General features: G+C 29.0%; 2 protein-coding genes and 1 pseudogene across 3 annotated transcripts; 1 reads left to right on the plus strand and 2 right to left on the minus strand.

Annotated features, from left to right (window-relative positions):
* The first annotated feature begins 1486 nt into the window (after positions 1–1486).
* On the plus strand, positions 1487–3372 carry LOC107894304 (methylthioribose kinase). 2 transcript variants are annotated; one of them, XM_041084608.1, is made up of 5 exons: positions 1487–1827; positions 2027–2327; positions 2509–2555; positions 2695–2873; positions 2973–3372. In XM_041084608.1, the coding sequence occupies exons 2-5, from the start codon at positions 2066–2068 to the stop codon at positions 3142–3144; spliced, it is 660 nt and encodes a 219-aa protein (XP_040940542.1). In that variant the 5' UTR covers positions 1487–1827; positions 2027–2065; the 3' UTR covers positions 3145–3372. The 2 variants fall into 2 exon arrangements, with proteins under 2 accessions (XP_040940542.1, XP_016675076.1); XM_016819587.2 differs by having other exon boundaries at positions 1487–2327.
* Positions 3373–3503: 131 nt separating this feature from the next.
* LOC107894969 (uncharacterized) lies at positions 3504–4133 on the minus strand (annotated as a pseudogene).
* Positions 4134–8286: 4153 nt separating this feature from the next.
* Positions 8287–9256, minus strand: LOC107894305 (uncharacterized). The gene has a single exon (XM_016819588.2). The coding sequence runs from the start codon at positions 9170–9172 to the stop codon at positions 8465–8467; it is 708 nt and encodes a 235-aa protein (XP_016675077.1). The 5' UTR covers positions 9173–9256; the 3' UTR covers positions 8287–8464.
* Positions 9257–15363: the final 6107 nt, after the last annotated feature.

Raw genomic sequence — 15363 nt, forward strand, 5'->3', positions numbered from 1 at the left:
ACAAGTTGAACTGAATAAAAGGAGATAACTTTGTCAATTCCATGTTTTATGGGGATGTCCAACTTCATCTCTATCTAATACCCATCATTCTATTTCGTGTTCTTTTCTTTCTGAACCAATTGAGATACATGCATATATATATTTTTGTATTTTATATTTTTGAATTATTTTTTATAAATTTGTATCTATAAATGAAATTTCTTAATATTTTTTATTTCTTTTTGAAAACTTTAGAGTTGGAACTAAAGTGGCAAATTTTGTAAATATTTAAGGCTAAATTTGTTAAATTTTGTAGATTTGGTATCAAATTGATAAAATGTGTAAACATTGGATGACTAAATTTATTATTAGGTCAATACAAAAAAAGCTCATGCTAGTTTTCCATGACTCATCTAACCACAACTAATGGGAGTAGGGGCGAAGCTAGAAAATTTTTTTAGGGGCGGCGAAATTAAGTTGTAATTTTTATGATAGTAAAAATGTAATTTCACCATTTTAATAACCTATATCTTTATAATTTTTAAAGGATTAAATTAATTTTTTATTATTTTTAGGGGACAAAGTACAATTTTACTTTTACTAAAAATTTAATTTGCATAAATAAAAAAATTTCCATTTTAGGGGGGCCAGGGCCTCTGCCAACCCCTTAGCTACCCCCTGCTTTGGATTGTTAAGACTATTTATGAATTTTGAATATTTTTACAATTATTTATTATTAGTAAGGGGTGAAATCAGAAATTTTTTTTAGGGAGGTGAAATTAAATTATAATTTTTATGATAGCAAAAATGTAATTCACTATTTTAATAGACTATATCTTTATAATTTTTAAAAGATTAAATCAAATTTTTATATTTTTAGAGAGGGTCACTTTTACTAATTTAAATTTTTTAAAATTTCAAAGAGACCATATGAAAATTTTTTTATTTTAAGGGGTGAGAGTCCCACTAGCCACTAAATAGAACTTATAAATACAGAGACAAAACTATAAAATTTTAAGAAAATTATAATAGGCAAAGGTAAAAATATTTTGTTAAAAGAGTTAAAATTAAATTACTAATTTTTTTGAGAAATTAAAAATAAAATTAAATTAACTAACTAATTATTACAATGAGCTATAATAGTAAGCATCCCACTTAGCGGAGAGGGAGAAGACCTTAACCTACTTTATTATTATTATTATTATCTTAAATACAATAAATCTAAAAGAAAATAGGAGAAATAATTATATAAAATAAATATATTATATATTTTTAATAATTTAATCTCACATCAATATTTAATTTTTTTTCAAATAAAAATATCGAAATTTCAAGATACATTAATCAATTAGAAAAAGAGATACAAACATAGTTGAGGGATTATTTATACTAACCTTTAAAAAAAAGCACATGATAAAATTCCAATTTTAGTATGATTCTTTAATTAATATAATTTAAAGAAGAGAACAAAAGTGATAATGAAAGACGACAGTGGAAGAATCAAAGGTGTGAAGCATGCATATGACTCGAAAACATGTCCAAGTTCATTCCCGACGGTAAAAACCAAGTACTACAAAAATGCCTTCATATATATCTTCACCAGTTTCCCCGATGCAAACCAAACAGTAAGCTAGTGTTTCATTTTCAGACCAAACAGTAAAGCCCCCAACCCCCCAAATCGGTCCCATTTCAACGGAATCAATCATTGAGTACATAGAAAAGACGCCGTCTTTGTCGTCGGAGATCGGCAACCGGCACGACGATGTGACGATAAAGGAAGCCGGAGATGGCAACCTTAATTTCGTCTACATCGTCGTTGCCACTTGTGCTTCTTTTATCATCCAACAGATTTCACTCTTTTCTTTTTCTTCCATTTTTAATTTAAAGAAATGAAAATTGTCACCACAGCGGAATATTTAAGTACTCTCATTTCTTTGGGTTGCACTGCATTTGCACAATGATTGTAATATAAATTAGATTATGGTGAGAAAAGTAATAGTATTTTAGGGGTCGACGTATTATAAATTTAAAAAAAAATAAATTCTAGGCACTTACATATGAACGATGTATTGGAGAATCTTTGTCAATGATAATAGGAGGAGAATATTTTGAAGCAGTAACATCAAAAGAACATGGTGGGTTATGCCATGAATATGTTCCTCAACTTGATCACTTGGACCGTACCATTGGAATGCAATGTTCAGAGCCTCCCCATATAATCCTGAGAAAAGGGTTGATTACTGCAATTGAATATCGATTTTTAGCTGAGCATATGTTCGAATACATGGTCGACTCTCTTTTCTACGGGTCTCTTCTTTATAGGCCAACCACTGAGCACAAATGTGCAGGTAACTTATTCATATTCCTTGAGCTGCACTTCCAGATCAAACTCACGCCACAACACATAAATAAGTGCATTCTGTAGAATGAATACTTGGAAAAAAGATGCATGATTTTCAGCTATGTCAGTTTAGCTCTATTATTGATGATGGGTTTGGAGATATAATACTAATGCATGATTTTTTGCAGTGGTTGAATGTTGTGGGAATGTGGAACTCTGTAGGCTCAGTGAGCAAGTTGTTTTCTCTGATCCATATCTTTACTTACACAGAGCTAGACATAAGAATTTACCTTGCATATAGCTTTGTTTACAGGCTGCAAAACATGATTTATAGACACTATATAGGCATGGCTGAATTTCATATTGCAATGCAGATATACAAAGAGTGGAGATTGAAGAGAATGGAGCAAACATGGGATCTTTTCCACCAAAAACTCAACAAGGATGAGTCAGGGAAGGCTTATCTTCCAGCAATATATCACCTTATCCAAGAGGAATATATGAAGGAATTGTTCCATTACACACTTGGTTTTGGTGTTGCTAAGATGATAAGGTGAGAGATAACAAAAGGGTTTCCACCACTTCATCCCCATGTGAAAAAGTAAATGAAATTCAATACCAGCTTGGATAATTTTGTGTTTAAAATTTGTAGGAGAATTGGTGGTGTTGATCATGTTGAGGACTTTGAATCAATCAGAGAAGGTAGCATAAGAGCAGATAGTGAGGCAAAGGCACTTGAATTAGCCAACTCTCTTCTCAAGGAGAAGCAACAATTCTTGGTCATTGGTGAAGTTATATCACCCATCATGCAAGTCCAATCATGATGGAAATCACCTGAAAATTGATATCGGTTCCCTCAGTAAAAATCTTCAAATACATTTGTAGATATATATATACACAGTGAGTGAGTAATGTGTGTATATATATATATACCTCAAAACTGATATTGGTTCCCTCAAAAAAACTTCAAATATGTATGTATAATCGTTGAGCTACTGTATTGTCTGCATTTAGCAATCCTTTGTGCTAAATAAATGGAAGGTTTTCCATGATTGCTTTGAGCCTTTGAGAAAATACTAAATAAAATGAAAATGGTGCTAAAAACCCAATGGAATGTTTTTGAGAAGTACAAATACAACTTTTTCATTATATTTTACAATTTAAACAATGGCTTAGGCCAATGCTAATTATGGCAAGTAGCTAATTCTTTATTAACCTTAGAGTCAGATTATATTTAGGACAATTTATAAGAAGGTGATGTAATAAATGAAGTCATTTAATTGCCATACTTGGCCTTATAATCACTCCACAGTTGGTCAACAGTTTTTTCCCAACAGTTCAACAAAATACCCAGCATTATGCCCGCTTTTCATCTTCTTATTAAGCTCTGCAACGAACCCATTTCTCAGACCATCATAATACTCCAGAAACCTAGCTGTGACATCGGACCTTTGGTCCCATCTATCACCCTGCCCCGGCTGCACCCAATGGCTCGGAATATAATTAGCCTTTAGCCTCACGAAATCTGCTATCTCTTCGTTCAACCAGACAGAGGTTTGCCCGTTCCCATCCCACTGACAAATATGCGTCATTTTACGATAAAGCACACCATTGAATTCCCTTCTCAGGTCGCCTTTGTATGTTCCCAGGTAATTGGCGTTAACGTAAATTTGGTTGTCGTTAGCAAGGCTACCCTGTCGCCGTTTTCGATGAACAGTGTTACTTTCAGGACCTGTTTTTCTGTCGGATGGGTTGTTTTGTTGGAAGACGTTCCAGATGAAGTTTGAGGCGTCAGCCATAGTTTGTAGGCTGTTTTGGGCGCCGATTTCTTTTTTGAAACGAACGCCGCCGTCGCTGTTGCTGGTGTTGCCGTTGACGGCATAGTCGACAGCACCGGTGCCTTGCATGGCTGCAAGAAATAATAGCAGGCAGGAGAAAAACAAAGCGTCAGCCATGGTTGTTTTGCTAACTTATAAAAGGAATTTCTTTCGGCCAGAAATGTAAATGAATCGAGAAAGACGGTGAGATAATGAAATGAGAGCAGTTATTCTTATTGATTGAGCAAATTTTTTTTTAGTGTATTGAATGAAAATTTGTGTTACTTTGTTTTGTCTTAATATTTTAGGAGAAAACCTTAGAGAAGAGGTTTTTTAGAGTTTAAGTGCAAAAGTCAGCAATCTAATCTGAGGAGTATCAGAGGTTGTAAATTGAGTATTAGAGGTTATGTAAGGAGAATGAACTGCCTAAAAATATCGAGTTTTCATTGCTTTCTTATTTTGTTGGTCATCAGTGCCTGAATTAGTTAGCACTGCTCTCAAGCACGGCTTCTGGCACTGCTCAAGTTTGCTTGCAAATTTTGATTTAGTTCTTTTAATTGGTATTAAAGTCTAGCACTCAACACATCTAGTAGATTTCTTGGTGTTGATATTTGCTTGCAATGGAAAGTTCATCAGTGTCTCGTCCTCTTATGCTCGATAGTGCAAACTATGCCTACTGGAAGGCAAGAATGATGAGTTTCATGAAGTTATTTGATGAAAGGACTTGGAGATTTTACTAAATGAGAGCGTCTATTCACTGAAATTGATGGAATCAAGACACATAAGTTATAATTGACTTGGACCACGGAAGAGGAAAAGTTTATCAATGCTAACTCAAAATCTCTCTATGCAATTCTCTGTGGAGTAGATGTTCAAGAATTCAAGCGAATCTCTAAATGCTTTGTTGCCAAAGAAGTCGGGATATTCTTGAAACAGCTCATGAAGGTATTAATACTGTGAAACAATCAAAGTTACATATGCTTACAACGAAGTTTGAAACTCTGAGGATGAAAGAGAATGAGACAATTGGTGAGTTTTATGCCAGAATTTATGATTTATCTAACCACGTTTTCACCTTTGGAGATAATACTCAAATTCAAAACTAGTAAAAAAGGTTCTTCGATCCTTGCCTAAAAGATTCAGTATAAAAGTAACAGCCTTCGAGGAAACCAAAAACATTGATGCTATGCATATTAATGAGTTGATTAGGTCTTTAGAAACCTTTGAGATCAATTTGGATGAAGCTAAAAGGAACAAGATTAAAGGAGAAAGTAGCTTAGCATTACAAGTTACTGAAGCAGTTATCATATCACTATTACAGAAGAGCTAAAGGAATAGGTAGTTCTTTTGACTCAGAACTTCAACAAGGCATTTAAGAAGCATTCTAAAAGATGCCAGAAGTTTGAAACCTTCAAGGATGCTCAAAAAGAGAAGGCCAAAAAAGTTATCACTCAGGAAGTAGTAGTCAAAGGATAGGAAGAAAGGGATTCAATGTCACAAATGTCATGGTTTCAGGCATATTCAGGCAGAGTGTGCAAACACTTAAAAAAAGAGAAGTCTTTGAGTGTCACATGGAGTGCTGAGGATTCCACCAGCAGCTTCGGTTCTAATGAAGAACAGTTGAGTAATTATATAGCATTTACTTTTAGGGTAGGCATTGCTGTTGCAACTGAGAGTGATACTGATGAAGCTTCTAAAGCTAAGTCAAATGTTGAGTTTTTTAAGACCTAAAAGACAATACTTGACAAGTGGGAAATGGTGTGTAATGTTAACTTCAGACTAATCATTTACAACAACCAGTTAAAAGAAGAAAAACCGAAGTTGATCAAACAAGTGGAAGCAAAAGAGTCTGAACTTGCTATCAAAATAGCAAATCTAAAGAATGCTCAGAAAGAGCTTGAGTCAATAAAACAGAAGCTCGAGAAACTCAATGAAATTATGACTGCAGGAAGACAAAAGTCCTGATAAAGAAGGTTTAGGTTATGCTGAGGAAAAAGGTAAAGCCATTGCTGAAGGACCTATAGTCTCTGTTAAAGCTGCTAATGTTAATCATGGTGAAAGCTTAAGAAGCCTACTGTTAAAAAGGTATACTCCAAACATAAGATCATTTGTCATTTTTGTGGTGCATCAGGTCACATCAAGGCAACCTGTTTTTTGATGCTTTACGATATGAGACGGAAACAGGTAGTGCTAGCTCCAATGCCCATTGGTCCCAACACTGTTCAAAGGAAGAAGCAAAATCTTGTCTAGAGAAAGAAGGATCAGAAATGTTTACTTGTTGCTCATCAATCTTTGAAGACCAGTATAGACCATGTATGGTATCTTGACAGTGGATGTTATCGCCACAGGACTGTTAATGCTACTTTTCTTTCTGACTTTGATGATAACCATTGTGGTCATGTAACGTTTACTGATGGAAAGAAGGGTAAAATTCTTAGCAAAGGAAGTCTTAATGTTCCCGATTTACCTGAATTGAAAAATATTTTTCTTCTTCGTGGATTAAAAACAAATTTGATTAACATTAAAATTATACTTTAATCCTTAAAATTTTAAATAGCGGTCTCTACAGATATTTCATGGTTTAATATATGAACTTTTTAATATAAAGTCTTATAAAAAAATATTAATAATGCATAAATGAAAGTTGTATAATTTAAATAAAATAAAATAAATTTTATTTTCAAATTATTGTTTTAATATATGATTTTATATTTGAATTTGAGAATGTTATTTTTCTTTTAATTTTTTATTAGATTTAATTAGTTCATGTTATTAATTTTAAGTATGACCTATCATATAACAATTAAAAATAAGTTTTGATAAAGATATTAACCAATTATAAAATAAAACTTATAAAATTTAAGGTGGAATGATAAATGTCTGAGTTTTTTTTTCATATATAAATAAAATTTTCTCTTTCATTTAATTTAGTCCAAAAATCTTCTTCTTCTTCTTCTTTTTCACACTGCACTTTACTACTGCTATTTAACTCATTTCTTCATCTTTGAAAATTTGCACTTTAGATCTTCGTACTTTTCATTTTTCAGTTTAGTCCTAAAAGTGGCTTCAATCATAATAGTACATTTCCTAAGTCATCCTCGTGCCCAAAAATCACCATTAACTCCAATTTCCTCAATTTGATCAAATTGCATTATAGTCTTTTAAAATTTCCAAATTTACAATTTGATCCCTTTATGTTGAAATCTCTTGATCATAATCATTCTCTACGTTTTCATTTATTAAACTTTGCTTTTTGAATTTCCTCAAAATTCCACCATCCAGTCTCAGAAATGTACCATTTATTGTAGCAAAAATTTGAGGTGTTACAACTTAAATATATAAGTATTAGATTAGATATTTATATCTTACTCTATAATAAAATTAGGGATAATGTAACTTTTGACCCCTAAACTTTTTTTTATCCACTTTGACCCTTGAACTTGAAAATCGTTATTCATTTAAGCTCATTTGTAATGACTATGAAAAAAAAAGGAGATAATGTAACTTTTGGCCCCTGAACTTGGCAAATAGGTCCACATTGGCCCTTGAACTTGATAACTAGGTTTACTACTATACTTTTTTTTTTGTTCACTTTGGGACTTAAACTTGACAACTAGGTCCATTTTGATCTCTAAACTTGAAGAATCTAAAAGTTTGATAATGTGGCACTTTGAGTTAAAAAAAAATTAGATGATGATGTGGTACAATCTCAGAGTGCCATATTCAGTGTTTTAATAACCGAACCGATAGTTGAACAGGTTAAACCACTAATTCGACTGGTTTGACTGTTGGACCAACAATAATTAAATAATTAAAAATTCATAAAAATCTAAAAAAAATAGGTTTTACTTGGATTTTTAGATTTTTTATGATTTTTAATAATTAAAAAAAAAGTAAAATTTTAGATTTTTCAAGTTTAGGGATTAAAAAAGACATACTTGTTAACTTTAAGTGCCAAAGTGAATAAAAAAAAGTACAGGCACCAAAGTGAACCTATAGTTGTCAAGTTTAGGGGCCAATGTGAACTTACTTGCCAAGTTCATGGGCCAAAGGTTACATTATCCCCTTTTTTTCACCGTCATTAACAGAATGGGCTTAAATGAATAATAATTTTGACATTCAGGGGTCAAAGTGGAAAAAAGAAAGATCTGGGACCAAACGTTACATTATCCCAAAAATTTATAACCTTACAATTTCCTTTTAGAATTAGTGACGAGAAACCTCTTTTGCCACTGCAACATTTAATTATTCATTAACCTTAGATTCAGATTATATTTAGGACAATTTCTAAGAAGGCGATATATAATACAATAGTAAATTAAGAGATTTAATTGCCATACTTGGCCTTATAATCACTCCACAGTTGATCAACAGTTTTTCCCAGCAGTTCAACAAAAAACCCAGCATTATACCCACTTCTCATCTTCTTATTAAGCTCCGCAACGAACCCGTTCCTCAGACCATCACAATACTCCAAAAATCTAGCCGTAACATCGTATCCTTGGTCCCATCTATCTCCCTGCCCCGGCTTCACCCAATGGCTCGGTATATAATTAGCCTTCAGCCTCACGAAATCAGCTATCCCTTCAATCAACCCCCCAGGGGTCTGACCGTTCCCGTTCCACTGCCAAATATGCGTCATTTCATGGTAAAGCACCCCGTTGAATTCCTTCCTCAGGTCGCCTGTGTAGTTTCCTAGGTAATTGGCGTTAACATGGATTTCGTTGTTGATGGCAAAGGCTACGCCGTCGCCGTTTTCGATGAACAGTGTTACTTTCGGGACGTTTTTCCTGTCGGATGGGTTGGTTTGTTGGAAGATGTCCCAGATGAAGTCTGTGGCGGATGACATGGTTTGGAGGCTGCTTTGGGCTCCGATTTCGGTTCGGAAACGAACACCGCCGCCACTGTTGCCGGTGTTGTCGTTGATGGCATAGTCGACTGCATGGACGCCTTGCATGGCAGCAAGAAATAATAGCAGGCAGGTGAAAAGCAAGGTGTCGGCCATGATTGTTTCACTAACTCTTAAAAAAACCATGTTTCCTTTTTAGCTTTCAGGGGGTTTTTTTCCTTTTTGCCAGAGATGCATTGTTGCCTATGGTTTATATAAGGACTTGGCCGGCAGCCTACGTTAAAATTTTCATTAAAATTTATTTATATTTACTCTTTCCAAAATTTGAACTTTGACTAAACTAAACTTTATTTAAGTCAACAATTATTGAGGCAATCATTTCTAATCTTTTATAAATTCTAATTATATCTGTTTTTTTATATAATATTTAAAACTAATTATAAATAAAATGATAATCGAATACGTATCCTCTTATATGAGTAATAATACTCAGATCAATCGAATTAAAACTCAACTGATAGTAAAAATTTATTTTTAAAAGACTTTAGTTTTAGCATATTTATATAGAACCCACTTAAATAATAGACCAATAATATTAAAGAGTAAAGGGAAGAAGTAGATTATGAGCTGCTTCCATAGCTGAAGAACAGAAATCTAGAATTTTGGTAAATGTTTGGTTTAGAAGAAGATGAATCAATTTAATGCAGAACAAGGGGGATGGTGGAGAAATTTGCTCCAAAAAACTAGACTTGGTCAAATTTGAATAAATAAATGCAGCCATGGATTTTCATCATTGTTTGTTGACTTTGACTTTGACTTTGATTGGTATTAAAACAAAACTTTACATAAAGACATGTTCCTGAGTTTAAATTTCATAAATAATTTTTTATTACTTAGTTATATATAAAATAAAAAATTGTTTAAAATGTTAATAAAATGTTATAAAGACAAATACATTGATGTAAAAAATATGTTATAAAATGTTGAAGTACCCTGTTTAAATATGTAAAGTAAAAATTAAATGAATTTAAATTTATTACATAAAATATTTATTTTAAATATTTATAAATAATTATCGATTGTGTCTTATCCCAATTGATATGAGTAATGTTGCCAATTCGGGAGGACGTGAGGTTAAGTGCGTTAAAGTGCATTATCATTCTATTTATGGATTAGAGAATATTATGAGTAGTTCAAGGTATTGTATCAAAAGAGCAGATACTATCAAAATCTATAATGAGATTGTTCAAAAAAATATTTATAAAAAATTAATATAAGTTATTTGTAAAATCTAATTTGATTATAAAAAATTATTTTTAATATTAAAATTACATATAAGCATAATTCTTATAAATTAATAAAAATTCATAATTGATAGAATAATTAACTCAAATAAAAAGAATTAATATATCACTCTTTCTTCATGCCATCATCATTATTATTATTATTATTATTATTATTATCCTAATGAGATAATTAAGCACTATATTAAATTTGTATCCAATTAAACTTTTGTCATTAACTAAAATAATCAATTAAGTCCCTCCGTAAATGGTTTTAGTCATTTACCACGTTGACTGTTAAAATATATTGACAAATCAATCTGATGGTGACACGTGACAACTTTTTATTTAATCTAATATTTTCCCATAAAAATAATAAAAAATTATAAATATCAGAAAATATCAAAACAATAAAAATGATTAAATATAAAAAAATATGAATATTGATTTAAAGTTATAAATATTATAAAAATAAAATTCTAATAAAAATATAAAATTAATAAAATATATTTAAAATTTTATAAAAAAAATATTAATATTCTATAAAATCATAAAAAAGTATTAAATATAAAAATTATAAAAAAAATCATAAAAACTTGAAATGGACCAAATTAGTCTGTTGGACCAATTAGACCAAAATTGACAAGTGTGTCGATCTGAAGAAAGTCATTAGACCGGTTTACTTGGGAACCAAATGGTTGAACTAATTCTTTTTTTATTTTATTTTTAATTTAATTGAACTAGATGAGTCACCCAAACTGTCAAATTGGTGGCCTGATCGGTTTGACCACAAATCTAGTTTTGAAAACCTTGGTTAGAATATTTCATTAGGACATATGCTAATAGTTAGATATTGAAATTTTAGTTTGATAAAAAAAATTAAAAATAAAAAATCGATTCAACCGCCCGATTCCCATATCAACAGGTCTAATGGCTTTCCTCGGACTAATATCTTTGTTGATTTCAGGCTAGAGGTTAGCATGGGCAGAGCCGGGCCCGACTAAAAATTCAGACCCTTTTCCTAGGGCCGGACCTAGCCCGAAAAATAGGCCTAAAATTTTGCCCAAGCCCGAGCTAGATAAAAATGTTAAAACTTGGGCCTGGCCCTGCCTGCCCATATTAATTTTTATATTATTTTTATATAATTTTAAAATATATATAATATATCAAAAATACTAAAAACACCAAAATAAATATTTCCCAACAAATTGAAAATAAATTTTAACAAATATGTATACTTAAATAACACTAAGATAGATGCAACTTAACAAACAAATGTCTCTAAAATAATAACAAAATTAACAATAAAATAAGTTTTATACAATATCCAAACAATAACAACAAAATAGTAGCAACATAATAGTAAAATGATAGCAAAATAGGTAGAAAATAACAAGAAAATAATATTTTAAAAAAGTCAAATTTTTTGTCCTTTAGTGAATTCGAGCCGAGCTAGGCCCGGGCCAAAAATGCCTTACTTGAGGTCTGGCCCATTTTAAAAACGGGCCTTATTTTTTTTTCCAAGCCCATTTTTGGGCCTATATTTTTGTCTAAACCCTCCCACATTTCGAGCAGGCTCGACCCATGCTCACCTCTATTTCAAGCTAACAAATCAGTTCAAGTTTTTATGTTTTTTTTTATAATTTTTATAAGTTATATAAATTTAAATATATTTTTTATTTTTTAAGACTTCTAATACATTTTTTAAGTTTTACTAATTTTATTTTTTATATTTTTTTATATTTCTATAATATTACAAGTTTTTTTATAATTTTAAAAAATTTATATTCATTTTAATTTTTTAATATATATTTTTTATAATTTTAATGAATTTTAATCATTTTAGGATAAAATATTAAATTAAAATAAAAGCCGCTACATGTCACCATTTGATTAGTTCATCAATTTATTTTAACGGTCAACATGGCCCATAACAAAAATTATTAACAAAAAGACTTAATTAATTATTGTAATTAACGACATAGGCTTAATTGAGTGCGAATCTAATACAATAGCTTAATTATTATTTTTTATATTTTCTTAAACACTTTCTTAACACATAAGGCAAAATATAAATAATAATTTATAATAACCAATGTTAACATTATAGCATATGAAATATTGTAAACTTTAAATACTTGTAAATAATTAATATAAATTAATTGTAAAATTCGATCATTTATAATTTATATAAATGGTAGATAAATTTATAATTTAGGTAATTTTAAAAAATTAAAATTTGGAGAAAAAAATTAAAATTTCTAACTTTTTAATTTAGCTTAAAAATTAGTTCAAACTCAAAAAACTAGTTGTTTAACATTATTTATGAGTCAATAAATTGATTTACCTAAAAATCAATGATAGATAAGGCTTTCATAGTAGTTGAAAAACAAGAAGAAAACAACAAAAAACAAACAAACAACAATTAGATAACATTATAGAGACGGTGGACCAAAATTAACATGTTCAAATCAATTGAATCTTAACTTGGTTGATATTACGTAGAAGAACGTAAGTTTGAGTCTGTTAAAATGTATTTATTCTCCTATTTAAAGTCTGAAGAGAAATTATAAATAGTTGTAGACATTTATATTTTAAAAAAATAAGATATTCATATTTTCGATCACTTATTTTTTTTTTTGATAGTAATGTATAAAATATATTGTTTGAGCAAGAAAACAGATGGCATATACTGCCAAATAAATGTACACAAAACAAAAACCAACTACCCACGCTACCATATTGGAGGGCGGCCTAATGAGACTGCTTCTAAGCTCAGCCGGCCAAATTTAATAAACTCTTCTACTTTTCTTTTTGTTCATTTATTAACTATTTAATTATTTTAAAAAATACATATTAAAATTTATAAGCACTGAATTTATATTATAAAATCGTTTGATATATTAGTAAAAATTAAACATTTAGTAAAATTATTTTACTTAATAATGGTAAATTTTAATTTTTAAAATTTTATTATTTAATAATTTGAATATTATTAATATGATATTATTTATTTTATTTTGAATAGTTTTGGGTAAAAGTTAAAGATAATAATTTAAATAATTAATTTTTATAATATATTTCAAAAATAAAATTTAAAAAATGAAATCAATTTAATATCTTCGACATTAAGCAGTGAGTAGTTATCTACTTATCATATTCAATACTTATTAGTTGAAAATTTTATATTGAATAAAAAGTTAATATGATTACCAAACACAATTAAAACAATTAAACCTACATTTGGTTTCAGGGAACAGTGGTTGTTTTCATTTTCATTTCAATTTTTTGGAAAATGAAAAATATTGAAAAAAACATTTTTAATTGAAATTTTTGAAAAATAAAAACAAAAATATGTAAAAATTTAAAAATAAAAAATTAGTTTTATGTTTAATTTAAATTTTAAAATTAATTTAACGAAAGTTTATAATTAATCAGTAATATTATTAGCAATTAACTGTCATTAATTAAAACTCAAAAAATTCACCAACATCATCCTATATTAAATTAGTTAAATACAAAATTAAATAAATTTACAATTAACACTGCATTTATTTTATTAAAAAAATCATGAAAATTCAAGTCCAATAATATTAGCTATAGCATATCAACCTTAAAATTCAAATTAAATATTAAAAAATTAATATTATTACTTTCGAATACAAAATGTATAAATTTTATCAAATATAAATACCGTAATACATCTAATATAACAAACATAATCATAATAAAAATGTTAAAGTCAAATACACAATAACTTTTCATTTTCTATTATATCTAAACTTTTTTATATTTCAATTTAAATGTATTGTTAAATGCTCTCAACTTATTGTAATTCTTTAACTTCAAGATAGTTAATAAATTAGAAATTATCCATTAGAGCATATTTTAGAATGATAGATATTATAAATTTAGACCCTTACCCTTGTTCAAAGGAAAGTTGCTCGAATCCTGGAAATTTTTCAAAAGATAAAAATATTAAGCTTGAAAGATAAATTAAAACAAAAAGATATACATTTAAGTACAAGTTAACCTTAATCTTCAACATTTAAAGCTTAAATTTAACACAGTCTATTTTTAAATTTAATAATATATTGTTTAATTTTAGATATGTTATCATTTATATAAAACGAAATTTAAATATACAAAAATATAGTACAAATGTTAAAAATGTATTTATTTATTTAACGTTCAGGTGTATTTTACTTGTTTCTATTCTTTCTCTAGGAATTGCTTTTACCGCATTGAAAACAAAATATGTATATTGTGAAGAAGACTATGTCTTTACCTCTTTTTTTTTACTTTTTTCAATCTAAATTGGACTAAATTAGGGGGTGTAATTATATTCCTATTTTCAGTGTCAGATTTAAATGTTACAGAATAGGTTTTGTTTTCTAAATTCAATTTGAGTAGAAACTAAACATAAGATAAGTAAGTGGAGAATAGAAAGGAAGGATAAATTAAATGAGGGGAACAAATAATTACAGAAGTATTCTTCATCTTTCTAACCTTCGACACAAGAAAAGAAATTTTACACACCCTTTTCTTGTTTCAGATTTTAAGATTAATTTAAGAGAAAATTATAATTAACCAATTATATTATTCGCATTTAACTGTCATTAGTTAAAACTCAAAAAATTCACCAACATCATCCTATATTTAATTAGTTAAATACAAAATTAAATAAATTTACAATGAACACTACATTTATTCAATTAAAAAATCATAAAAATTCAAGTCCAATAATATTAGCTATATCATATCAACCTTAGAATTCAAATTAAATATTAAAAAATTAATATAATTGCTTTCAAATACAAAATGTTAAATCTAATATAACAAACACAATCATAATAAAAATGTCAAACTCAAATACACAAAAACCTTTCATTTTCTATTATATCTAAAACAATTTTGTCTTTCAATTTAAATGTATTGCTAAATGCTCAAAACTTATTGTAATTCTTTAATTTCAAGATAGTTAATAAATTAGAAATTATCAATTAGAGCATATTTCAGAATGATAGATATTATAAATTCTTTTTTATAGACCCTTACCCTTGTTCAAGAGAAAGCTACTCATGGAGGTTTGAA

The sequence above is a fragment of the Gossypium hirsutum genome, chromosome A13 (genome assembly GCF_007990345.1).
Source record: "Gossypium hirsutum isolate 1008001.06 chromosome A13, Gossypium_hirsutum_v2.1, whole genome shotgun sequence".
In the NCBI taxonomy this organism is placed as follows: domain Eukaryota; kingdom Viridiplantae; phylum Streptophyta; class Magnoliopsida; order Malvales; family Malvaceae; genus Gossypium; species Gossypium hirsutum.

Coding starts and splice junctions, on each gene's coding strand:
- LOC107894305 (XM_016819588.2), bottom strand. CDS start 9,172: ATGGTTTTTTTAAGAGTTAGTGAAACAATCATGGCCGACACCTTGCTT.
- LOC107894304 (XM_016819587.2), top strand. CDS start 2,066: ATGATAATAGGAGGAGAATATTTTGAAGCAGTAACATCAAAAGAACAT. Junction 2,328..2,508: donor CACTGAGCACAAATGTGCAG/GTAACTTATTCA, acceptor GATTTTTTGCAG/TGGTTGAATGTTGTGGGAAT. Junction 2,556..2,694: donor TCTGTAGGCTCAGTGAGCAA/GTTGTTTTCTCT, acceptor ATTGCAATGCAG/ATATACAAAGAGTGGAGATT.